The sequence below is a fragment of the Sylvia atricapilla genome, chromosome 1 (assembly GCF_009819655.1).
Source record: "Sylvia atricapilla isolate bSylAtr1 chromosome 1, bSylAtr1.pri, whole genome shotgun sequence".
NCBI lineage: Eukaryota > Metazoa > Chordata > Aves > Passeriformes > Sylviidae > Sylvia > Sylvia atricapilla.
The window spans coordinates 63,944,280-63,969,014 of record NC_089140.1 but is presented as its reverse complement, the minus strand read 5'-3'; the positions used below and the strand labels follow the sequence as shown (position 1 = coordinate 63,969,014).

The window sequence follows — 24,735 nt, the reverse complement described above, 5'->3', positions numbered from 1 at the left end:
CCCATCTTCAGAATGTATGGGGAGGATTTTTTAAGACCTGACTGGACAAAGGGCATGCAGGACAATTGAGGGAAATACTGAACAATCATGGAACAAGCTATGTGGTCTCCCACAGAATCCTTGTATCCAATTTCAAAGGGATAGTTAGGCAAAAAATATAACTGCATCATTGGTCAATAGAGCTTATGCTCTGTCTCCACTGGTTACAGTGGAGTTTCTTTGGGGTCTGGCCAGTCTGATACTTTTATGAATGACTTGGAGGAAGAGATGGGATGCAGTATAGCCAGGTCTGTGGACTGATTATACTTAATGGAGAGTGTACTTGACAGGCTAGAGATCAGGTCTGCCATTCAGAGAGATTTACACGCGCCAGAGGACTAGGCCAACATGAACATCATGAAGTTCAGTCAGGAAGAACAGAGCACTCTTTATCTCAGGTGGACTAACCCCCATGGCTTGGTTAGCTGCTTTGCTGAAAAGGACATGGGAGGCTTGGGGCAGGCTGAGCAGGAGTCAGTGGTAAACTCTGGCAGCAGTGAAAGTGCATCAGACTGTATCAACAAGAGCACAGATGGCAGATCAAGGAGATTGATTATTCCGTTTTACTCAGCAGTCATTAGACCACAGCTGGCATAGTGGGTCCAGTCTAGAGGCTCCCAGTCCGTGACAGCTGCTGGCACACTTGAACAGCTCCGACGAAGGGTCAGCAGGACGGCTGGAGGTTGAACCATGAGAATTGTGAGGAGAGGGTGAGGCATTGGGGTTTGTTCAGCCAATGGAAGAGAACAGCAATTTTCCAGTTCCTAAGAGAAGGTTACAGAGAAGATAGGGCTGGGCTTTCTGCCAGAGAATGAGAGACTAAGGCTGTAACGAGCAGGGGAGGTGGTGGTTAGATAGAAAGGAGAAAAAAAAAACCACTACGAGAATAATTACGTAGTGAACAGATTACCCAGATGGGTTGTGCAGTCAGTCTCCAATGGGGATTTTTTAAGACCTGACTGGACAAAGACATAAGGGACCTCAGACCTCCCGAAGTCCCTTCCATTCAAATTACTTTATGATAAACCTCAGAATGGATCTTCTCCATCCCTTCAACAGAATTTCCTCCATGTAGTACAGTTCCCATCACTTTGTGTATTTGAAGTCAGTGTATATGCTGCCATTCACTTCACAGACCAGGAAAAAAATATAAAAGGTTGCCCCTCTAGTTTTAATTAAACAAGATTTAAGACAATTTGGGCAAGAACAACACTAGACAGGATGAGACAACATCTTTTTTTTATTGTTTTAATACGAGTGAATAGATTAAGAGATCTGAAATGTTGTAAAGCAATATACATACTGAATAAATAATATGCACAGGAGAGTCACGTCTACATTGTAACACTGGCTAGTATTCCGAATACTTCAAATAAATCCAGTGACATTGAATAAAGTCCATAAAAATGCTATCCTGTCTTCCCTTGTATGAAATTGTTCAAGTATAAAAAAATCCAATACAGTGTAAAATATTAAATTCCATTTCGGTCAAGAATAAAAATTGCAAGTATTGTAGTTTCACAGGACAATGTAAAGCAGCATTTTCTAGCGAAGGGAAAAATAGTCAGTCCACATACAGATGAGTGAGAAAACGGCACTAATGTATTTGAGAGGTCTACATGAGTAAGTAGTAGAGGGAAAAAGAATGAACTAGCAATGTTTTATGAAAAAACCTAAAAAAGTGTTAATTTAAGAGTACCCTCATACAGTGCACATACTGAATTTAAATAAATCCAAGTCAACATCCTTAGTTAATTAGGTTAATATTTAATATGCTACATCTAAGCCTACTAAATAATTTATAGCATGAGATGAATACATAATTTTACAGTGTCACATCTAAAGTCGCTTTCTTTAGAGCGCAGCATAGTAAAACTTTCAAAATAAATATTTCTTTTTAAATAGCATAACAATTAAGGCACAGTATAAATCACATACCATTAACCCTTCAAGAACTGCAGTCTTGGTAACAAAAAGTTGCCTTGTGTACTGTATGTTTGCTAATAAATATTTTAAATATAATCCTGAAATAGATATTAAAATTGTACAAATGGTTTCAGAAAAGAAAATTCCCTTAAAACAGTTCTTAAAAGGCTTTAATTCATTAGGCTTCTTCCTGCCTTTATTCACAAGTTACGAATAGATGCAATAAATAGAAAGAGAAGGCTGTTGTAGTAAAGGGCTGATCCTATTTTAGAATCAGAATAGCTGACACCAGCAGTTAAAGTTTCCCAAAAGTGAAACGGGATGGGGCGAGGGATTAGGATGTGACAAGCTCATCACATGAGCATGAGTGATGTGTTCTGTCCAGAACTGTCTGTGTTATTGATTGTCTCTACAGCTGTTGCACCCCTTACTTCCACATCACTTGCTCCATAGTTCCACTCATCCAGAGGACAGAGAAGAAAATAACTTTGGTGCCTGTCCGCCATCTTACTAGCCGGCCATCTTCCTTGGGTTGTTCGGTGCCCGTCAGTGAGACAGTGACAAGGTCCTGTCTCACAAAGACAACTTCTGAAAGCTAGAAAGGACAATCAGTGCTTTAAGCTCGTTTCCTCTTAAAATGGATAAACGTTACATATTGCTGACTCAAGTTTTTTCCCTGGTTCGAACTTTTCAGATACCATTTTCTAACTTATAAAAGGCAGTTTTGCTTCCCTGATACTGTAGAAAGTACATCTTTGCTTTTTTTGGTTCTTTTTTGTTTGTTTGAAAATATGAAGTCCCATTGCTACTCCTGCCACTCTTTCATGACAGTACAGCATGTTTCCCCCCCTTTTCTTCTGGCTTGATGCTTGAAACTAGACATGCCGCACTACCCTTCCCCTCTAACAACACGATTTGAATGCAGACTGTATGAAGACAGCGGAATAAAAATCTTTAGTTTCGCAATAGCATCGCTTTCCTTAAAGCTCCTTAGTTACTACGAACTGTCTCTGTTAACTACGTATACTGGAAGGCCGAGGAGAGGAAGAGAGCGCGCGAGCTTCCTTCAGGAGTCCATCCGCTATTGCATGCGGTCCGCCTGCAGCTGTTGGGGCTGGTACTGGCCGAAAGCCGCCGCGGCCGCCGCGGCCGTGCCGGGCGCTGCTGCGGTGAGGGGCTGCTGCACGGCGTAGCCGTAGCCCCCAGCTGCCACGTAGCCGGCGGCCGGCGAGGCGGCGTACGGGTACTGCTCGTAGGCGGCCGCCGCCGCCGAGTACTGCGCGTACGCCGCGCCGGTGTAGTCGATGTAGGGCGTGGTGGAAGCGGCGGCTGCCGCGGGCTGCACGTGGGGAATTACCACTCCGGGCTGCACGAAAGCCTGTGGATAGACATAGTGAGCGGGTATCCTGTTGAAAGATGGGAGAGGGAGTTAGAGTCGGTACGCGCGTCAGCGCCTAAGCGTCATATCCATACTCCGAACTAAAACAAACTCAATTTAGTTGTTGTTATGTGCATAGGGTTGCCACAATAACTTGACTCAATGGACCAATTATCAGCTCACTGGCCCGAAGACAGGAATCGCTCCAAAGCACAGCGCTGTAGCTGAGTTAAGTCGGGGTGTTTGGTGTTCCCTGAGGATGATATCTTTAATGCCATTCAAATCTTTAGAAGGACCAGCATTACTGATGTCCGATAGAAGACAACTCTGAAGGACTAAGCTTAATTACTCCATGTGGAAAATTGAAGTACTTGTTTTTCAAATCACCTGTAAGTCATTTTTATTACTCCTCTTCTCTCTTAACTACTCAACTTTTAGTAAAATTACTTCCTGCAATACTTTTATTATTAGTAACTGAGCAGTTTGACAGCATCACTATAATGAGTTTGACAACGGCCAGTAAGGCAGCAAAATGGTTGAACCCTGACTTCGTGTCAAGTCTTCCCAGGGAGGCGTGTTAAGAGCGTATTGTGGCAACCCTACTTAAGTTGCTATGCAGACTCAGCACACATTAATTTCTCTGCAACCTCAGTCACCCTTATTAAAAATAAGAAAAAAAACCAACACAGGCGACAAAGGAGTTTAAATAGAGTTCACAAGTGTGGTAAACACAGCAAGAATCACACTTTCCAAACGAACGATAGTGCAGCTCACTCCGTCACAAGAGGCCATTGAGGGGAAGCTACATAGATGCTATTAAAATCCATAACAGTGACTCCTAAGTACATGTGCATCACACTTTTATAAAAGTTCGTAAGGACACAAGGGTCAAACCTGTTTGATTATCAGGTCACTGATGTCCTGTTTTGTGCCAGCTGTTTATTTCTATGCAAGACATACAGCATAGAGTTTTTTTGGGAGATGGGCATAAGAATAAGTCTAAATAGATCTGGTGCTTAACAAAAGCAAAAAAACCACAAATTTACAGTTTAAGAAACAACCATTCTGAATAGAAGAGTAAACACTTCCCCATCTTGTCCAGGTCACATAATTTGCTTTCTTGGCTTGTTTACTTAGCCCTTTTGTTTTAAAAACTGGTCATATCATCGTCTTAGCACACAAGTGTACATACATGTTAATCTCATGGTTGGATTTTATCATATAATATAATAAAAAATATCCTGTATAATTCTCATTTTACATTCATAATCCTATCTTGCATCTGGATTTCCAAAGAGAAGTCCTTCATATATGCAACTCCTTCCCAGCTAGTGAATTTCTATGAATGCATGAAAAACTTCTTGTGTAGATTCACTACTATTTCATACAGAACTTTCTTTACCTTTACAGACACCTCTAAAGACTGCACCAACCTCTTAACACAGTTTAAGCACAGATGAAAACTCTAGTGGTAAAAAGTGTCCTCTATTCTCAAATTCAAGATTTCATGGAAAGGGATTGCTGGGGTTTTTTTGTTTCGTTTTTAAATAGCTTTAAGATGTACTTAAGTGGTCAACAAGGAAACATTTGCAATCAGAAGGGACACTGTCAGCTAGAATCATAGCAAAACATAATTCAAAATAAGTGATAGACTTTAAAACAGCCCAGTTTCCTTTTTCAGAAAAGAAGAGCTCAGTTGCTTGAATAGGAGTATTAGCAGAGAGAAATGTTCAGTTGCCATGTTTAAGACATGAACACCACAATCATAAAAACCCAACATGTCAATGAAATTAATTCACTATTGTGGGAAGAAGAAATTTAAAAAAAAAAAAAAAGTGACAAATAGGGAGGGATTGGGAAGGGAAAGAAAACATAAAACAAAACCGTAAGTTGGGTTTTTAACACTCACCTAATTTATGAAGTGATTAGCCAGAAGTGCATTTGAAGCATACTTAAGCTGGCTCTGTGCATTTAAATACACATCATTACCTGAGCTCTCCATAGGGATGAGCATAAGCAAGCATTTTGTATTGGTCACCAACCAAGTACAATTGTAATAAACACAACACCATGTTTCTTAAGCATTTAAGGCAGGAGGTATAAAAACAAATTTGAAGTCACAGACATCCTCTTTTGCATCACGAAGAGTACATTTAACACCCCATCAAAGGAATCTTTACATTCAGCACTTATGGAAAAGAGTAATTCTAACAGAAGAGACAGTAAGCAAGCTTATCAGTCTGCTTGTGCTGTCTTGAACTGACTAAGATTTTCTGAAGACACTTGAACACTCGGCCATATCCTTGAACAAGACAGAAAGATACATGTGCTTCCACTTAAGCTCTTCTGTCTTGGTTTATTTAAGCCAAAAAACTAACAGGTGGTGAAGTTATGAAACATTATCTGTTTCCACATCTTACCCTACAATAAACATAAACCCTGTGCAGACTCCTCTCCACCATGCCATTTAACACATGATGATTGACAGCATAAGCTGCAGTGGGGCTATTTTTGATCATCTGTCATGCTACAACTGTTTTCAGTCAAGTAAAATGGCTTTATATGGCCAAAGTAAATTTCTACCTACTGCAGAGGCCAGGACATGAAGATTGCAGCCATTCAGAACCCAACTGCTATTCATGCTCTGCCAGGTCAAAAGCTGAAAACGCAATTCCCAGTTGCACTAGAAATCCTTAGTATCCTTAATTTTAAATAAAAGCTGCTGCTTTACTTTTCGGAGTAATAGTGTGAGAAATGCACAGGATTTAAGCTCTCTTTCCTGGCAGCAGTTTTGATTTTGGAATGTGTATTTACTGTTTTATGCTTTTGCAATAAAGGAAAATAGAAGCCGTATTTAACTTTAGCAATAACTGTAGCTTTGAAATCCCCAAAATTCAATGACCTACATCCCTGCCACGTGCCTTAAGACTTTCTTTGTTGCTGTAACAGAAGATTTATGTTTAACTAAAGACCTCAAAAATAATCCTACAGGCAACAATAAAGTGAACGATAATTTCAAAGGATAGAAAACTTTTCAGACTAATGCAGAGATCTGTGGCATATAGAAATTCAGCAGAAGTGTAGTGCAGCTTTAACTCTCAGCATTACATTCTCACAAAAGCAGACATTTGACTTTAAACAAAATGTTTTGCACTGGGCCTTGCGTGGCATCGTTTGCTTTTGTAAGCGTAATTAAAGACTAGATTTTCACCAATGAACAGCTCTCTTTTAACAGAAATAGGTTACATAATCATTAAACATACGAGACCCTTACTATGTTTCCTTTTATCTGATAACCACTAAGAGGACGTAACAGCAGGCTAACTTCTGACTGTTCCAGCTTCATTCCCTCTTTTCAGACTATCTGTAGTCTAGTATTATACACATCTTTTGATCACAAACTCAAGAGGTGGCTTTTCCCTCTCTTTTAAGAAAGGCAGATTTGCCCAACTCTTGGAAGACATCAAGCATGTTGTATCAGCTAACCATTTGGTAGTGGGCTTAATAACTTTGGATTTAACTCTGCTCTTAGTGAAAACAGTGGGTATGTTTTCATTCTGATCAAAGTACAGGTTTAAGACAGAATGTAAAGAAAAAAATCTCCATACCAGTTACGTCCTATACCAATATGTCTGAATAACCCCAAATTTTCCCACCAATAATAAAGTAAAAATTATATTAGCAAAACAAGAAGAGCTGTCTTGGGAAGCAAAGTCATCTTCCCCCTCCATAAATTCCTGTTGAATTCAGAGATAGTATTTTAATAAACAATCCTGAAAGCGAAGCTGTATAAATAACCAGTCCTGTGATCAAACAGCTTTCTGTGAAACACACCAACACTAAGAGAGATGCTGAATGTAAAAAGCAGGAAGAAGTGTTATTCTGCAGCACTGAATAACAATATTCTCTGCATTTTAAATGTGTCATGCATTGAAGCTAACCTAGTTTCTGTCTCCCTCCACCACAGCAGTGTTGTACTTAAGTCAGGATATCGAACTTCTGCATCTTCTCAGTAAAAGTAATATAACATAATCAAATTATTTTAAGTTTACTATTTGATAGATGTGAAACCTTATGTTGTGGATGGCCCGTCTCTGAAAGCGTTCAAGGCCAGGCTGGATGGAGCTCTGAGCAACACGGTCTAGGGAAAGGTGTCCTTGTCCATGGCAGGGGTTGGAACAACATGATCTTTAAGGTCCCTTCCAACCCAGGCCATTCTATGACGCTGTGATTCTGAAACACAGCTGACGATACCAAAATATGGCAGCACCTCACTAATTTGCACTGTTAGGAAAAAATACCCCCAAAACTCAATCACAAAACGTTTGAAGCTTTTGTGTGTGGATTAGCTGAGTACTGGTCGTGAATCACCACTACAGCCTGTTTCACACAGCGTATTAGGGGAGTGTACTTCCAATGTGCACAGGAAGAACAAAGGCTTTAGGGTGACCATGTATTTCAGGGCAATCCACACAGCAAAAGTGAACTCTTCAACAGAAGGAGATTCAAATACGCACTGAAACATCCCCTCTTACTGTCAATGAAGATGTTCATTCATCCTCATGAATGCTGTTCTCCTTAATCTGAACTACATACTTTAGATAAAGGTACAGGTCACTAGAAATTTTGAGGAGGAAGAAGGATTAGTAATATCTCTTGTTTACACATAGTAAAAGAAATGCAACAGCCAAGGATGAAAAATTACCAATTTCATATATACATTACTCTGCAACCAACATTCCTTCAGATTTATGTGCAATGCATTAGAAATCCAACCTCATTCAGCTTGCTGGAATGATTTCCCTGACCGGAACACGGTTTATGTCACCTGTTGTTGGCTTTGGGTAAGGAAAGCAAGAAAGACTCCCACATTTATTTGCAGAGTCCTTTAAGCAAGGACGTGCCACAGGTCCTCCTTTTCTGTTGTGCTCAGCAAATACTCAGTCTCTCCACAGCTGATCCCTGCACAAGTCAGTAGGTCCCTTTTCAACAAGTGTTTTAACAGCTCTGGAGACAAGGTGTTCTACCTCCTGCCTACCTTAGTGCAGGCATCATAAACTGATCACTGCATACACACTGTCATCTCACACTTCAAAGAAGCACGCAAAATACAGTAGAGGATAATCATAACAAGGTAAAAAAAAAAAAGGCAAAGTTTTTTACATCCTCCCCACTCTCAGAAAAACCAACATGCTCTTTTAAATTTACATAAAGTTTCTAAGAAAAACCTTTTCCTGTGGTTTTCAGGATAGGAACTGTTTCCCTCCATTCTGACAAATCAAATTACCAAGAGGCTATTGTTGCTTAATAACAGGTAAGTATGGTATTCTAAAGCTATTCTAGTCCAGTAAACAAATACATTTGTGACACATTTTCCCTATTTTACTGTTAGCTTACGCATTAATTAGCAAAATGCACTATTTCGAAAGAATTTCTCAGTCAGTGTGCATTAGTGAAGTGACGCTATGGAAAGCTCAAAGCAGACTTCACCTCCTAATGATAAGACTATAAAAAGCAAGAGTTAGATCCACTTAGCAACAGTTTATATTCAAATTCAGGAGAAATGCACTACTTATTAAAGACAGATTGAAGAAAAAATCCCCTCAAATTAGAAAGCCCAAATGGACGCACATCGTTAATAAGGAGCTCCACACCCTTCCCGAGAACAAACCCCCCCAAAAAATTATGAACATGCAAGCAATATGTTGATTTACTTGAAAACCAAGAAGTCACACAATTTAGCACTCACTACAAAATATGGTTAAAAAAGTCACAGGCTACAGCTTGAAAGCAAGGAAAAAAAAGGCCCTTTGCTCCCCATGGCAAAGTCACTCCTCAACAACAAAACCAAAATTAAAAAGACCCCCCCAAAAAACTTTCACTACAGCTCTTTCAATTAAATAAAAGCACACAGTTTAGCTATCAACACCACTTCATTACTGTAATAAATAAAAAAAAAAAAGCACACGGAGGTCTATTGACTATATGAAAAAACATACATGCATCGTTAATCACCATTTTAGCTTGTTTGTGTTTGAGTCTACTGGTTACAGAGTTTAATTCCAAACAGAACTATTCCACCTCTTATCATCATATCCTTCTGATCAGTTATCTTAACTGTAAACGATCCCTGTCAGATTAGAAAGAGATAAATAACATTGAGTCAAGCTGGAAATAGAGAAATGGGGCACAGCAATCTTGCATCAAGTCATACCTCCTTGTTTTATCATAGGGTCGTGTGGGACTGGACTGCTTAGTCGGAAGGGCCGCGTCCCACACAACTTGACTCAGCTGCGGCATTTAGAACATGACCGACAAGGTGAGCGCATTCATGGGTATACATTTATAAATCTGAGAGCTTCAGCATTGCTGGCCAGCTTTAAGGATGCTACTGCAAGAAGCCTTCAACAATCATACTTTTTCTTTCCTTTTTTTATTTTTTTTTAAAAAATACTTTTTTCCTCCCCTGGTTGAGGTCCCATTGAGACTTACCCGAAAGGCCTCTGTATGAGAGCTGGATGAAGCTGCTGGACACCAAAGGCAAAACCTACCAACAAAAACACATCACATTCTCTGTATGGGTGTATTTGGCCACTTATTTATGCTATACATACACACACACACACAAAAAAAAATTACAGAGTAAGAGCCTTCACTAACAGCCTGCAGTAACAACATCTGAAAGGCTGTAGAACCAAAAATTATAAAGCAAAATGTATCACACACACACACACACACACAGAACTTAAAACCAGTAAAGCACACGCTTCCCTAGAGATGTTTAAGAAAATGACTTTTCTAAACAAGTACAGGGTCTTCGTTCACATTTTACTTGGTGTTCCATGTGGATCCCTAACTTTAGCATCTGAATGACTGGATGGTACTTTCCATTCATCAGTGCATTTGTGTAATTTCTACAGACTTAAAATGTAAGTCGCCTCTACTCGTGAGCACTTAGCACAGGGGGTCAAACCCCGATTTCTTTTCTGTTCTCCAAACACCTAAGCATAAACCCTGTCTTTCCTTGGCTGGCAATTAATTACTCGCACAAGTGTTCATCAGGCTAAACACGGGGGAATTCAGAATGGGCTCCCTTAAAGCACAAATGTGCACACACTCCACGCTCCTCTCACTCTTGCTGCAAAGCAGCAGTCTGGGAAGTGGCTAGGACATCAGATTGTCTCAGATGTGGTCTTAGGAAGAGCCATTTCATTCTAAAATCTGCCTACTAGCTGCCATCTGATTGAGAAGTTTGCATTAAGATATTGTTTGTAATACTGCACACGATGGAAGCGATTCACTCCTAGGCCAGTCTTACCCTGCAACGATACTGTAAATGGTCAGCGCCACCACATTCCCAGCAGCAGGAATAACCAATGAAGTGTTGAGCAGTGGAAGTCTTCCTGGGAACTCCAGATATTTTATCTCTGATCGCTTTTGTTTTTTAAATAAGGCACATGTGCAAAATAGCCACAAAGTTACTAGACGCTGCATTTAAAAATCAAAACCAAAGCACGCCCAACTGTGTGCGTACTTCAGGAAGGTGGAGGGCAGCACTACTTTTTTTTTTTTTTTTTTTTTTTTTTAAAAGTTTTACTGTCTTCAGAAACCTGAGGTACGGAGAGAAAAGCCATTCGGGGCTGCTTCCTCACCTGGCTGCATTATCCGCGGCTTGGCACCCAGGTACGCCAGGTTCACGTTGGCTTTCCTGCCATCGATGATGGGGTTGGGGTCCTTACAAGCCCTTTCAGCGGCAGCTCTGTCAGCCATGGTGACCTTAACGGGCGATGCCGCGCATTAGATCTCTTTCCGCGGGCGAGGAGAAGCCCCCGCCCATAGCAGCGACCCGGCCGGACCCCGCTCCGGGCCCCGGTGCCGGCGGGCGCAGCGAGCGGAGCGGGGCGCCGGGAGCCGCGGCGGGCGCAGGGCGGAGGGCGCGGGCCGGGCTCCGCCGCCGGCAGATAAACCCCGCAGCCGCCGTATCAGCGAGCAACAGGCGTGCTGGCGGTGTGCGAGCGACTGGGCAATTCCCCCCCTCAATCTCCTTTTTCAGTAATTCCACCCCCACCCCCTCCTGCCTCTAGCCAAACTCCCCAGCAGGGAGAGAGAAAAATAAAATTGAAAAAAAAAATAAAAAAAGAAAAGGAAAAAAAAAGAGAGAGAGAGAGAAGAGAGAGAAAAGCAAAAAAGCCCCTCCCGGCGCCCGAGCTCTCCGAGCGGCCCCCGCGGAAGTTTCCCCGCGATGTCCCCCCGCAGCCGCCCACCTGCCCCGCCGCCGCCCGCCCTGCCCCGCGCCCCGGCACTTACAAAGCCGTATCCCCGGGACTTGCCCGTCTGCCGGTCGGTGATGACCACCGCCTCCTCGATGTCCCCGAAGACCTCGAAGTACTTGCGCAGGCTGGAGTCGGTGGTATGATAGGGCAAGCCCCCGACGAAGATCTTGGTGTAAGTGGTGTCCTTCTGCGTCGTGTGCATCTTCCGCCCGGCCCTGCGCGCCGCGCCGCGATCTGCACCCACGCGTGGCCGCCGGGGCGTGCGGGTCCTGGGCGGCGAGACCCGCTTCCAGACTCAGCCCCGCTCTTTTTTTCCTTTTTATTTTTTTTCCTTTTTCTCCTCTCTTCCCCCGCCCCCCGTTTTCCCCCCGCCACCCAGCTACAATGCAATTCCCTTCTGCCTTTGCAGACCCAGCTTCCTCCTCCTTCAGGAGCAGAGCCTCGCAGCCTCGGGCGGTTTTGAGGTAGGTACCGGCAAAAGGAGGAGGGGAGGCCGGGCAGCAGCCAGCCTGGCGGCCGTAGCGCTGGAAACGAGCAGAAACAGCAGCTGGAAGAGGAGTGCAGGGCCTGGGCTCTAACAACTGAGTGGCCTCCCCCCTAAAAGCCACCGGGTCGGGCACTCTCGGTTCCTCCTCCTCCTCCTCCTGGCAGGGGCGGGGACGGCGGCGGGGCGGACCCTGCTCTCGGCCGCGGCGCTGCCGGGGCTGACACGCAGCTGTTGGCAACAGCTGGATGCCCCCCGTGCGGCGGCAGCCGCGCCTCGGGCCCGCCAGGCAAAGGGGCGGCCTCGGAGGTGCCCCTCGGGGAGCCCCGGTGCCCTTCGAGGCGGATTTGCTGCAAACACCAAGTGCCAGGAGACAGGGGCCGGTTGGGTCACCGCTGTGCCCGCGGGCACAGGCGGCTCACGGGCTGCTGGCGGTCCTCAAATGCTTCCATCCCTCCCCGAAGGCTTGTGGTCAAACCTCTGCAACCTCCGCTTACTGCTCTCTCCAGGCTAGCAAAACTACGGAGCTGCAACACATCTATTTCTGTTGTGGTGGTGCTGGTGTTTGTGGATCTTGCTATTCGTTTGGTTACAAGATGGGGAAAAAAAATGGTAAAGCTGTTTCCCTTGGTTTTCTCTTCTCTTGCTGCCTCTGCCCAATGCTGGGACTGGGAAGGATGAAGAGAAACATAAAGAAAGGAATGTCTGTGTGACATGAAGAGACAGAGGACTGTGGAGTTGCATGGGGGTAAGGGAGACTCACAGGGAGACGAGAAGGATGGGAGGAAGGTTAAAGATTGGGGAAAACATATGTGTGTAGACTTCTAAACCGTTTCTTGTGGTCTCAAAGTCTTTATAAGTAGTGTGTCTCTTTTTCTGCATTCACCTTCCTCTGTCTGCTAGGTTTTTCCCTATGAAGACTCTCTCCCTTGGAAAAAAGAGCAATGCATCATTTGCAAGACAGACTTTCACAAAGTTCTTCAGCCCCTCTGGTACCAAACATTAACCATAATGAGAGCACTTAGCCCTAAAATCAGGCCTTGCTTGCCCATATGTAACCTTAGCTTCATCTGATTTTTTCTTCAGAACTTTTCATAGTTCTAATAGCCTTTACAATCCTAAGCCAGGCTGTCACTAAACCCTACTTGATCCTTCAGACTCTCCAGATTAAGTTTGGTTTAACACATTAAGACTAACTCGACTGAAACCTAGCAACACCAACAACCAGATTAAGTTTGGTTTAACATGTTAAGACTAACTCAACTGAAACCTAGCAACACCAGCAGGAGGAGACATAAATGGTGCTCTTCAGCTGAAATTATGACCAGCCCTTAACCTTGACCTGAATTTGGTTAGGTCAGCTGATTCTGTCCCCAAACGTCTTCCAGCTTGACTCTCCTGTTGGTCTGGAACATTGTGTGTTAAACCTGACACTCCAGCCACTTCTGTTTCGAGGGCTAATCCTAACTTTAAACTCTAGCCCAGTGACCTGAACTTAAATAGTAGCCCAGCTGAGGGTGTCAGTGCTCAATGGAGCCCTGCAGCACACAGCACACCTAGTAGTGCATTTAACTTCTCAGACCCCTGTGGATCTGGAAGATGAACTTCACTTAAAACCAAATGTAGTCCACCCCATCATGTTTCCCTTCCCTTGCTGTGCCCAGCACTCCTGAGTGGTTTGTGGTGTCTGCACGAAGGGTGAATTAGCCTGGCTTTCCAGTCATTACACACACTCCTGTATTAAGGCCAGAAAAGAAAACATTTGGCTGCCTCAGAATTACTTGCAAATGTATTTAGGAGTTCACCTTTTTCAGCCCAAGTGGAAGACTGATGACTTTGACAGACCCAAACCCAAAATCTAGCTTTTTGGTCTACCAGCAACAGCAGGTCTTCCAGGATTCAGAAAAAAAACCCCTAACTTTCCACACTGTGGAAAGACAAACATCTTGCATTTAGGCAGGGTTCATCATGCAACCCTTGTTCATACTGCTGATTCAAAGTGTCTGCAGTACAGTTTTCAGCCTACTCTGACAGGCTAACACATCCTCTTCTGTAAAACCAGAAGTGACACTGGCCATTAACAGATCAAAATGTATCCTGTAAGCTATGCTACAACTACTGTATTGGCAGCCTCAATTTAAGATGGCAATCCCAGTAAAATTCAGGAATAAATACAGTTCCCTAGCCCATTCATTTCCATAAGTAAACTGCATCACTATCACTATCACAGGAAAACAACCTCTACTATTGAAGGATAACTCCTCAAAACTCAGTTTTACCTTACATCCCTTCTAGTATTGGACCTTCTGCTTTGGTGGTCTGACAGAATCTAGGGTGTGATTTTCCAGCCTTATGATACCTAGGAATCCTTACCTAAATCCCAGACAAGTAGCACCTCATTATTTGCAACTTCCTCTAATTCATTCGTTCCACTGTCAACACAAGACTTTATTTTTGTGTGGCATAACCTGTGAAAAACAAACACAGGCCTCCAGCTCTTGGATGCATGATCTTATGACTGAACTGTGGCTGATAGGATTCTGCTAGCACCAGGCTATCTACTCCTTCAGCAGCCCTCAGAAATAAAAATATTTTCCAACCATATATCAGTCTTAATCATCACTTTAGGTTTACCCAAAGAGAAAGGTGATCTCTATCACATGGAAATTAATTCAAGACAGTTCCAACACTTCAGTGATCAGGAATATATTGTATGCTTCCCTCCTAGACCATATGTTCACTCCAGATATTGGGCTAGTCTTAACCCAAAGGAAGTTACCACCAACAGCCTAGGAAGGGAGTTCTTTCAGATTCACCCATTGTGGAAATGTTCTGGACTGATTTGGGCTCGTGTCGTTGTGCTAGGGCTGGGTTTCTGCAAAGCCTGAGGAGCAAGGTTTAGCTACAGAACCTGTAGGTGCCAGGGAAAACTGATGAATTTGGATGAATTCAGATTAGGATTAGCCTGGAGTTAGCTTTAGTTCATGGGACAGTGTTTACTTGGCCATGCTGGATGTCTGGCTAAGTTTGCAGTCAGACAAATGGATTTTAAGATTTAAAGGTATGGACTGTATAGCATTTTTCGTGCTGAAGGGAAGTTCCTGGACAACTTCACCAGTGTCATTTCCCCAGCTGCTTGAGATAATATGTATTTTGGTGTTTTGAGATGGGTCAGCTGATGACTTACTGCTAGGGATGTGGTTGTGGCTTTGGAATGCAAGTGTTGGAGAAAGACATGTATTCCTATATGATGCAAATTTTGCAGGAGTGATGCCACTGGTGAAAGTGCGACAGTTTGGGCAAGAAGTGAGAACATGTGGAAAGAGGAGTGTCTAGATAGAGCATTCCTGGGTGAGACGTGAAACTGAGGTTCCTAAACACATGGAAATTTGGAATTTGAACAAGGGTCACCCATGTTTTGGAAAGTACCACAAACAGTGGATCACTGTAGAAGAGCAGTATTGGTCCTGTAGGCAGTTCTTTTGACCTTTTCAGGATCTCAGTTTTAAATCAAAGTAGAATACAGGCACCCAGGTCCTGCTGCAGTCTTTTATATCACTGGGAATCTCTCCTAGGTATGGAGTTTTTGTTGCTAAAGGGGTATTGTAGCTGACAATTACCTTCTATGTAATTTTAATTGTTTTAAAATATATATCTGAAGCTATAAATGAGAAAGTGATCTAGTGTTTCATTTGGAAGCTAGTAACATGGCTTAATGGGAGGAAACCCCAGAAGCTATCAGTCACAATTAATTGGTTTTACTCAGAGATTTTGTGTTTTTGCTGTCGAGGTAGGATAGAATAGACAGCTTTCCAGTTTACCAAATGTTGCCACTCAGTGGTATCAGCGTAACTGTAATATCATGCTTTTTATTTATTTATGAACACCATATGCCTGTCATGTTGGAAACCAGTGGATGTTATGTGTTCATTCATTAGGTTTCTAGAAACAACAAAGACCCGTGATTATATTGCACACCAGTCATTCTTGCTACTGCTTTATTTCAGTAAATAATAGTGGTCTTCAGAACATTCACTGCACCATCAACTAAATTCAGCTGGAATTTCTATTTACATATACATACACATACACATGTACATGTACATAAACATATACTTACATGCCCATTTTTTGTGCTAACACTGTTATTAGAATGCCTGGGGCCTGAACTACCATGTTTTGTTATGCAGGGCTGAAAATAAAAGTAATTCTTTCTCTGTTAACCTAGTAAGATCATCAGTTTGGTCAGTGAGACATTTCTGCTGAAGTTCCATAATGCCATAGCTCCGTGAAAGCATTTGGCTAATAACATTAGGCATGGCTTTGTCTGCTAATCTGTGCACTTCCACCAACCACATCCCATTACAGAGAAGAGCAGAATGTCTAACCCCGGCTCTGCTCAGTGTGTGCTACATAGTGTGATGGCTTGACTTTGTCTAGGGGAACATAAAGTAGGTAGTACACTCGTGTTCCAACAGATCACAGTGAGAGAAACTTGGAAACCTCATCATCTTCTCACTCTTCTTGCTGATCTACAATCTTTATCTAGGATAAGTTATTGAATTGTGAATTTCTGCTAAAAGTTTCCTAACTGGGGAAGCTTCCACCACTTCTCTCCTGATAGTGTCCCCATTATAACAGATTTCATCATAGGATTCTTTTTTTCCCCTGAAACCTATTAATATTGCCGTATTCCAAAGTCCCTTTTGTTACAGTATCTGAGCTCTAAGCCACACGATCTTCAACTATGAAAATGTCCTTATTCCAAATTAAATCACCAAATGTCAACCACCAGGGGTAGTTTCCGATGGGAATATTTTTTCCTTTAAAGGGCGGTGGAAGAGGTGACACAGAATTTCAGTGATCCAGCAAACAAAATTCAAAGCTTGTGGAACTGTAGATTTAAGACACATTGCCTGTCTGTAGGAAAATAACAGACGTGTCAGGGGAAGCAGGGGTGAATGATGAATGAAGCCAGAAGGCTGACTGCATCCATAAAAGTTACGATGCATGTCATGTTGGTAAGGGAACATGAGGAAAAGGTATGTTGGGAAAACATGTCAAAGTCATGAGTGCTGTACTGAACAGTGCTGGCCAATGGTAGAACAGGTCAGAAGGCAGAAGGAGGCTGGTGCCTGGCATGAGCTGAAGTTTTCCTACGGTGCTGTAACAGAGAGAGCGCTGATGCCAGAGGCTGAACCTGCAAAATCACAAACCTCTCACACCCACCATGTGACGCACTCAGGGCTGGAACAATGATTCTTAATGTTGACAACAAGCAAGGCAGTTGTGTCAGGGAAGCAATAAATTGGGTTTTGCAGATTAGCTAAAGCTTATAAATTGGAGTGTGAAACACCCGAGTCTCATACTTACCTGTCCTGATCACAGGCAACTAAGAGACAGACATTTAACAAATCTACAAAATCCCACTGATGTTCTGTGTGGCGTGATAGCTGAATGACTGCCTGCTAAGCACACTCCTGTGCATCTTTAAAATGTTGTACACCCACCCCACCATAGTACCCAATGGGAAAACCAGTGCCTGGACCTGTCTGCTGAGCCATGTACACAGAGCCTGGACTGATAAAACACCAAACTCATTACCTGCTTGTATTTCGCATGCAAAACAAGAAGTCTGGTACAAAGAATATTGTTGAGAAAAAATTCTCAACCAGTCTGAACTGGTGAAGCACTGCTAAAAGCAAAGAAATTAAACCAAATTACATCAGGTTGCATCTGACCTGCAGTCAAATAAGCAGGAAAGAAAAGAGAAACAAATATGGGGATGCTGGTGAAAGACAGCCACTAAACCGTCGCCAGTTATTATTACAAGGGATTAAACTGGCAGTCGACAAGCTGTATGCCAGATATCAGCCTCACAGAACACTGCACATCTCTTAGCAGAAGTAGGTTAGTAGAAAAGAAATGTGGATACATGGATGGAAGGAAATGCAGAGAGGATCTCATTTAAACACTTCAGCCCCTTAGTCCTTAGTGAGAACCTGATGACATGAATGCTGTAGTACTGCAGCTCTGGATTTGGGAATATCCATGTCAGTGGCCTTGTGCCCTCTCAGCCCTCCAGAGGAGTGACTTATGTTTTCCTGTCAGAGAGCTGCAAGATTCTAATTTATGGCCAGAAAATACCACATCCTCATTTGTCAAGTTCAACCCAACTCTCTCTCTCTCTCTATATATATATATATATTTTTTTTTTTTTTTTAAGGACTTAGTTCTTGTATTGCTTGCACTGGGAAAAGCGAGTTTGCAAGAAAATTTGCTTTCACCTCACTGCTGAAGCAATTAAAGTAGAGTCCAAAATGTTCCCTTGACTACTTTCTCATTAAGAGGAAAAGAGAGGTTTCAGTGTTCCTCAGCACTCACCCAGGGATGTCTGCTAATCACAGCACGAGCAAAGAAGAGAGAGAACTGCTCCAGAGAACTGTCCTCTCCTTTCCTTTGGAGGTATCTGGGGCACAAAGGCATGTAGAGGAAAGGCAGATGAATTAAATTTGTGCTCCATCTTCTTCTCACAGCATCTTTTGCCAGGGATGTGGAGGCATTCTTCATGTTGTGACTTGGACAACCAGACTAGAGCTTGAGCCTTTCTTTGCAAGGGCTGAAGAGAGGATTTAGGAGGGAAGATGGACTTTAGCTGGAGGTCATCCCATTTATGCGCTGTCCTCTCTCTGGATAGACAGTATATTGCCAGTTTCACCCATACTGTGCTCATGAGTTGTGTTGTAGGAGAATGTAGCTTGTTTACTAGCTCAACCATGTTTTCTGATCCAAAGATATCATGTTGCTGTCAAGTATTTTTAGTCTGAGCCTCTTACTATCCAGTTTACTTTGCAGTCTTGGTTTCTTCAACTAAAAATAGCTGCAATATAACAACAGCTTTTAGGTGGTTCCACTTGTTGGATTAAATGTGATTTTTAAAAAAAAAAAAAAATAGCATGTGATGGTCGTTTAGTGCCTTTATTCCAGAAGGACCTTGGAGAGATTTACCACCCTGTGCTGAGTCTCACCACCTGCTGCTGTGGTACAGCCAGCACTCCTCTGTAACACAGCATTCCTCTTCTTCAAGGACTGTCAGACCACATTATCTCTGCTGGTTCAGAGACATTATTTTTCCTGTTTTCTTTTTTTTGGTAGGTAGAAACGAGGTAAGTTAGAATTTGGCCCAAACACTAAAGTGGAATAACCCTCCTTCTGCAAAAGATCGTGGAGGCTTTCTTCACACCCTGCCGAAAGGTCAGGATCTGTGTAGTACGATCCCTTGGTAAGGTGACACCTGCAGGTATAACAGCCCTGCTCCCTCCCATCTTCCTGTGATATCCAAGCAGAAGTGACTCAGAAGGGAGGAGCTCTGCCTGCACTGAGTCACCCTTGCTTTCTATATTTACCCTACAAATTTGAAAGTCAAATTCTGTCAAAAATTTACCTGTAAGTTTAACCTGTGAGATTCTAGCCCGAAGGGCTATGGCTTCAAAACTATGCAGCAGGTTGGTTTTTTGTTGTTTTGTTTTGCAGTACAAGTGGAAGTTTGAGCATGTTACTGCTTGAACAGCGGGAGTTTCGTCCGTGTAGCATCTACATACTTACTGCTGCAACCCAGTAAGGTAATGCGAGGTTTCTAAGCATTCTTACAGCCTTTATTGTCCTCAGTTGGAAAAGGCATGACTTTTGCCTTTAAAAAGAAGTAAAAAAACACAACCAACCAAACTCAGGCTTTGTCATGAGAATAAAAATAGTACTGTTTGGCTGGTTTGTCATGTTTGTCCCTTAGTCTTAAGTTTCACAGTTCATATAAGGTGTGAGGTTATGAAGTAGGACACAGAAAGCATGTTGTGCTCTAATGCCTCCATTTTCACCTCTAGAAAGGACCTTTGCTGAGAAAATACAGCTGTGAGTGTGTTAACAGTGCTGTAGAAAAGATACTACATTGTCCTTAGGTAAGCCATATACAAGGATCAAATTGGATTTAATTCTACCAAAGAATTATTGTGGCTTTGAAAAAAGGGACACAGGCAACATGAAACAATTAAATTTCATATTAATTGCATGTAAGAATCAGATATAGTGCTTGGACTTTTTGAGACAAGAAAGGTAGCCTGTATTTTGAGACCTAAGATAAGCATCCTGCCTACCCAATTAGCATTTGCCTGTTAATTTTCACTGAGGTTTATCAATTCATTATAAAATTAGAGTCTGAGCAATTATTTTTCTGAGATTTGCTCAATTTACCAAGATCTGTGATGAAGTACAAGGTGACATAAAGAGATCAGCCCATTTGCTGACCTGATCCTGCACATTGCCATTTCACTGGGAGCTGCATGTATGTTGCCATGGACTGTGTCCCTCGGGAATTTTGGGAAAGGTGAGGATATTGCATCTGCTGCAGCCAAGTGCACGGGACCTCAGTGGATCTGTGCAAAACTGACCTGCTGTCTGGTCTGTACCTATTTTAAGGCTGGACTAAGCAGGATTGCCTCACTTCAAAGCACAACAGTCATTTAGGGGCCTAAAATGCAATATCATTAAATCAGAATTAGGAGAAACTGCATTCCTGCACATTGATTTTACTATACTGGCTTGCTGTCTACTCTCATACACAGAAAGTCATGCATTCCATATTAAAAGCAGATATATTAAATTAAATAATGAGACACCAACATCTTCATATTAAAGCATTTTTTTAAGCCTCCCCGGGAAAATTCTTGGTCATTTCAGTCTATCAGCTATTTCCTTGGTAGTTATTTTTCCCTTTTCATCTTTGAAACTCAATAAGGAAATAAAATACAAACATAAATAAATGAAGAAGAAGGTTTCTCAACACCAATAAGCTAGACAAAAGAAACAGAACACTAGAGAACGTTTATTTATTCATGACATCTTCAGGAATGCCATACTTTGGAGGGAATGAGAGATTTTTGTTCATGTTTGACTCTCAAGTGTGTTAACAGGTTTTATTAAAATGGAGAGGTGGAGGGGAGGCATCTGGCTTGAAAAAAAATAGAGATCCTAAATGCAACCAGATTAGAAGTTCATGAGAAATACTAGTGAGTAAGAAGAGTCATTTAAATTTGACGTTCTGTGCAGGAGAAGGGAAAATATTTTCATAATCTTATTTAAATGGAGGAAATCTTTGTGAAAGGATGCATCATTGTGTACTAGAAATACAGTTTATTCTGGAGGATTTGTTCTGTTCTTCTCCCTCTTCTCTAAAGGCATCCTTTGTAAGTTTACTAGTTTTGTCCCTGCTGTCATCTTAATAGGCATCTTCTGAAATATGTGAAAAGGCCCCTAGAAAATAACAGAGTTCCTTTTAATGAGTTCAGTACACGCACAAGTGTTTTCAAGATCTCAGAGTATCTCTGTGGTTGAGATCCATACCGCCTGTCTCTTTGTGACTGTTTTGAGTTAGCATGCAGCACAGGGAGTTCTGGCTTGGGGATTCTCTGTACTGCTGTGACCCTGGATGCATCAGGAAAACAGTCCTAAAAGTGAAATTCAGGAATTATGCAACAGTTTTCTCATCTCACTGACTAAGAATTGACAGCAAAGCATGAGAAGATAGAAGCAGGGATAAACAACCCCCTGGACTGGCAAGGGTATAAATTAAAATTTCAGATCAGTCCCCAACGCATGAAATTTCTCAGAGCCCTGTCCTTGCAATATATTGTGTAACTTCTCTTACCACAGAAGCTTAGGGACGCAGGTGGTGTCCAGCAACCTTAAAGTCTACGTGGAGCAAAACCACGCTGCACCTCAGGTCAGATCCAAGGAAACAGTCACTTGAGTCTGTTTGCTGTTTGTATGGTCTGTCTAATGTCATTTCAAGTTATCTGATAGCAGTTCTTAAAATGCTGGCAGTTTCCATGCTGTTAGGCAAATGAGGCATAGAAGAATTAACATATATATATGGTCAGGGAAACAGTACAGAGCAATATGTGGGCTTTTCATTAAGTGTTTTTTTTGTAAATATTTTTCTGCCCTCAGGATTCCTTTGCATTTACTTACATTTTCATTATTCTTTTGGAAACAGCATGTGCATTAGAAAACAAATGTCAGAGAACCCTACATTGCAGTCGTAAAAGAGCCATGTTGAGGGTGGGGGTAACCCTCTCAATGCAAACATAAAGGACCTCAGATTTTATGAATTCCTCACCCATGCACAGGGGTACATGAAGATATTCTTTAATATAGGACGAGTCTAGTAGCATTTAATTTTACTTCGAATATTTGCTTTAAGACACTGTATGAGTAAAGAAGATAAATGTCACGCCAAAAATCCAGCTGTATATTCCTAGAGCAGCCTGGGTTGATGCACTGGTACTGCTGCCGTGGGTGCTGATGTGGGTGAGAGGTCATCAGTTTCCTTTGCTGTGCCCAGAAGGTGAGTTGTGTCAGGAGGGGCTTGAAGGCCAAACATCAGAGGGAAAGTAGTTGTGCCAGCTCCAAGTATTTTGTTGCTGATTTTCTAGATACTTTATTTCAGTTATAGCTCCTTTGCTGGTGTGAATCTCGTGCATTGATGAAAAAGAAGAAAAACAGATCCCAAAGTTTGCAAGTCTGAGGCTTGCTGAACATATCCTTTGTTCTGGCATCTCTGTATGGCTTTGGTGCTGTTTTGGTTGTGTGGAGGGCATGGCTTGAGCTTTACAAACCTAATGCCTCTCTTGCATAATAGATTTCTCTTCTCCAAAATATCACATGATAATTATCAGAAATAAATAAATTAATAAATCTGCATTGGAGAGTGACCTCAATCTAAAACCTCCCATCTGAGTTGGCACAGGTAACTGTGAAGAGACATTCAAAAATCAGTATTAACAGTTTAATTGTCTGTGTAAGATTGGCAAGGTCAGGTACACAGGGAGTTACAAAGGCTGATTTCAGACACAGCCATGATTTATATCGGTGTCTAAAAAAGGTGTCAACTCCCACTGAACCTTTTCCCTTGAGTGGGGCAATAAGAAACGTGGGTGCTTTTTTGCCTCTTGTCCCAGTGCTAGCAGAGATTCTTGCACAGCTGACAAGACAGCGAACAAACTTTTCTGGCAGTCATGGCATGGAAAAGATCACTTCCCTCTACCAAAGAACTGTTTTCATGAAACTTGTACAACCTTAACAATCTCTGGGGACTGATCACCTTTGCTGCATTTGGTTGACACTGCCAATGGATTCATTGGTTTTCAAGCAAAGGAAAAAATAGGTGGACTGACTGCATACCTTTGAGGCCACTGATCATAAAAAAACCCAACAACCCAGGAACTTAAAACCAGAGAGGAAACACAGACCTGTCCTGGGAATGCCCTCTCATTTGGCAATAAACAAGATGAGTGTTTGAAACTATTTTTGAAATGTTGTTTTATGTACTCAAGGGGCAAAAAAATAATAGAAAGCAAGCTCAAACAACTCCTTAGTATTTTTGAGCTCCACCAAAGTGCAGACTAATTTACAAAGCCCTCTGAGATATTTACAATTTATCAAAGACTCAATCCACAAAGCATGAAATTTGCAAACCTCCAGGGAGGCTGTGGCCATATTGGTGAGTTCAGAGACTGTGCATGGACATGACCTGGACATTTCCAGCATGTACTGCATGTAGGGCGTAACTTTTAGCCAGATTAGCCAGAAGAATATTTTGCAAGTGGGGTCTGGTGACGTTTGAGCACTTTTTATTTTCTGTTTTTGTTTAATATGGACACGAGAGTCAGCCAGCACTACCTGTTGAAAACAGCAGTTTGGTTTGTGGCATAATTTTTTTCTAACCTTGCTTTCAGCTGTTGTTGGTGGTGAAGGGATCACTTTAATATTTGAATGCAGATTTGGAGCCTATGAAATTTCTCAGTGTAGCAGAGGCTCACTCTGTAGCAGGGAGGGAGGAGAGCAATAAGAAGATGAGAAACCAGTGGATTCCTTTTTCAAGTTCCTAATATTTTTTTAACTAGTGTAAAATACTTCTGAAAAGGGACTTCTGTCTAAAATACTTGAATGTTGCCTTTATTGTTTTACTCTGTAAGAACACATTTAATACAAATGGGCAAACAAGAAAAGCCTGACAACCTTTGCCATTGTTAGGAACGTGGGGACACCATTGCTGATTAGAAGCAAAACTACATCCAGAAAATATTTGTTGCCATAGTGACCATATTTCTCTGATTCCTTTCTCTGCTGTACAGATCTGATTTATTATTTCAGATATTCATAAATAGCTTCCCGTGGGGCCAAAACTAATGGCTACAAAGTAAAGTTGCAAAGACTTTGGGTGTGCAGCTCAGCATGGTCAGATGGAGACCCCGCTTAAGCAAAGCAGTCAATGTGAGCATGTGGTTTTAAGCCCCGCATCTCTTTCCAAAGAACTGCACCTGTGCTTAAAATCATACCTGGGCTGAAATAGTCCGCCACAGCTCACAGCAGATAGTGAACATTTCTATTTTAAACTGTGTGGTTTGTTTTGATTTAACTTTTATAAACTTCAGTAGAAATAAGTCCTTAAGTAGTTACACCATTAGTCATACTAGGAGTGGTCATTTGCTTACTCAGTAGTTGCTGTGAGCATTAGAGAAAATATGGGCACATACACCTTTCATGGTTTCATGTTCCTTCCACTAATCCTCAGCCTCTGT

The 24,735-nt window shown here is 42.1% G+C and overlaps 2 protein-coding genes across 6 annotated transcripts in view; one reads left to right on the top strand and one right to left on the bottom strand.

The window, feature by feature from the left end:
- Positions 1-1,786: 1,786 nt before the first annotated feature.
- Positions 1,787-12,244, bottom strand: RBM24 (RNA binding motif protein 24). Of its 5 annotated transcripts, none has more exons than XM_066324510.1 (5): positions 11,651-12,244; positions 10,996-11,119; positions 10,662-10,777; positions 9,836-9,890; positions 1,787-3,343 (listed from the first exon to the last, which is right to left on the bottom strand). In XM_066324510.1, exons 1-5 carry the CDS (start codon positions 11,816-11,818, stop codon positions 2,979-2,981), a joined length of 828 nt encoding a protein of 275 aa, XP_066180607.1. In that variant the 5' UTR covers positions 11,819-12,244; the 3' UTR covers positions 1,787-2,978. The 5 variants fall into 5 exon arrangements, with proteins under 5 accessions (XP_066180607.1, XP_066180620.1, XP_066180613.1 ...); XM_066324523.1 differs by having other exon boundaries at positions 10,662-10,746; XM_066324516.1 differs by having other exon boundaries at positions 1,787-3,371; positions 10,662-10,746; positions 11,651-12,241.
- ATXN1 (ataxin 1) overlaps positions 11,651-24,735 on the top strand; it is a 362,269-nt gene continuing 349,184 nt past the window's right edge. Inside the window, exons 1-2 of the mRNA XM_066324355.1 lie at positions 11,651-11,788; positions 12,026-12,080. The gene's annotated coding sequence lies outside the window, so the exon portion shown is untranslated. The remainder of the gene's footprint in view (positions 11,789-12,025; positions 12,081-24,735) is intronic.

Excerpts from the sequence above, each read along its gene's own strand:
- RBM24 (XM_066324510.1), bottom strand. The coding sequence starts at position 11,818 with ATGCACACGACGCAGAAGGACACCACTTACACCAAGATCTTCGTCGGG. Across the intron at positions 9,891-10,661 it reads ATTTACAGTATCGTTGCAGG|GTTTTGCCTTTGGTGTCCAG; the intron begins GTAAGACTGGCC and ends TTTTGTTGGTAG. Across the intron at positions 3,344-9,835 it reads CTCATACAGAGGCCTTTCGG|GCTTTCGTGCAGCCCGGAGT; the intron begins GTAAGTCTCAAT and ends GTCTATCCACAG.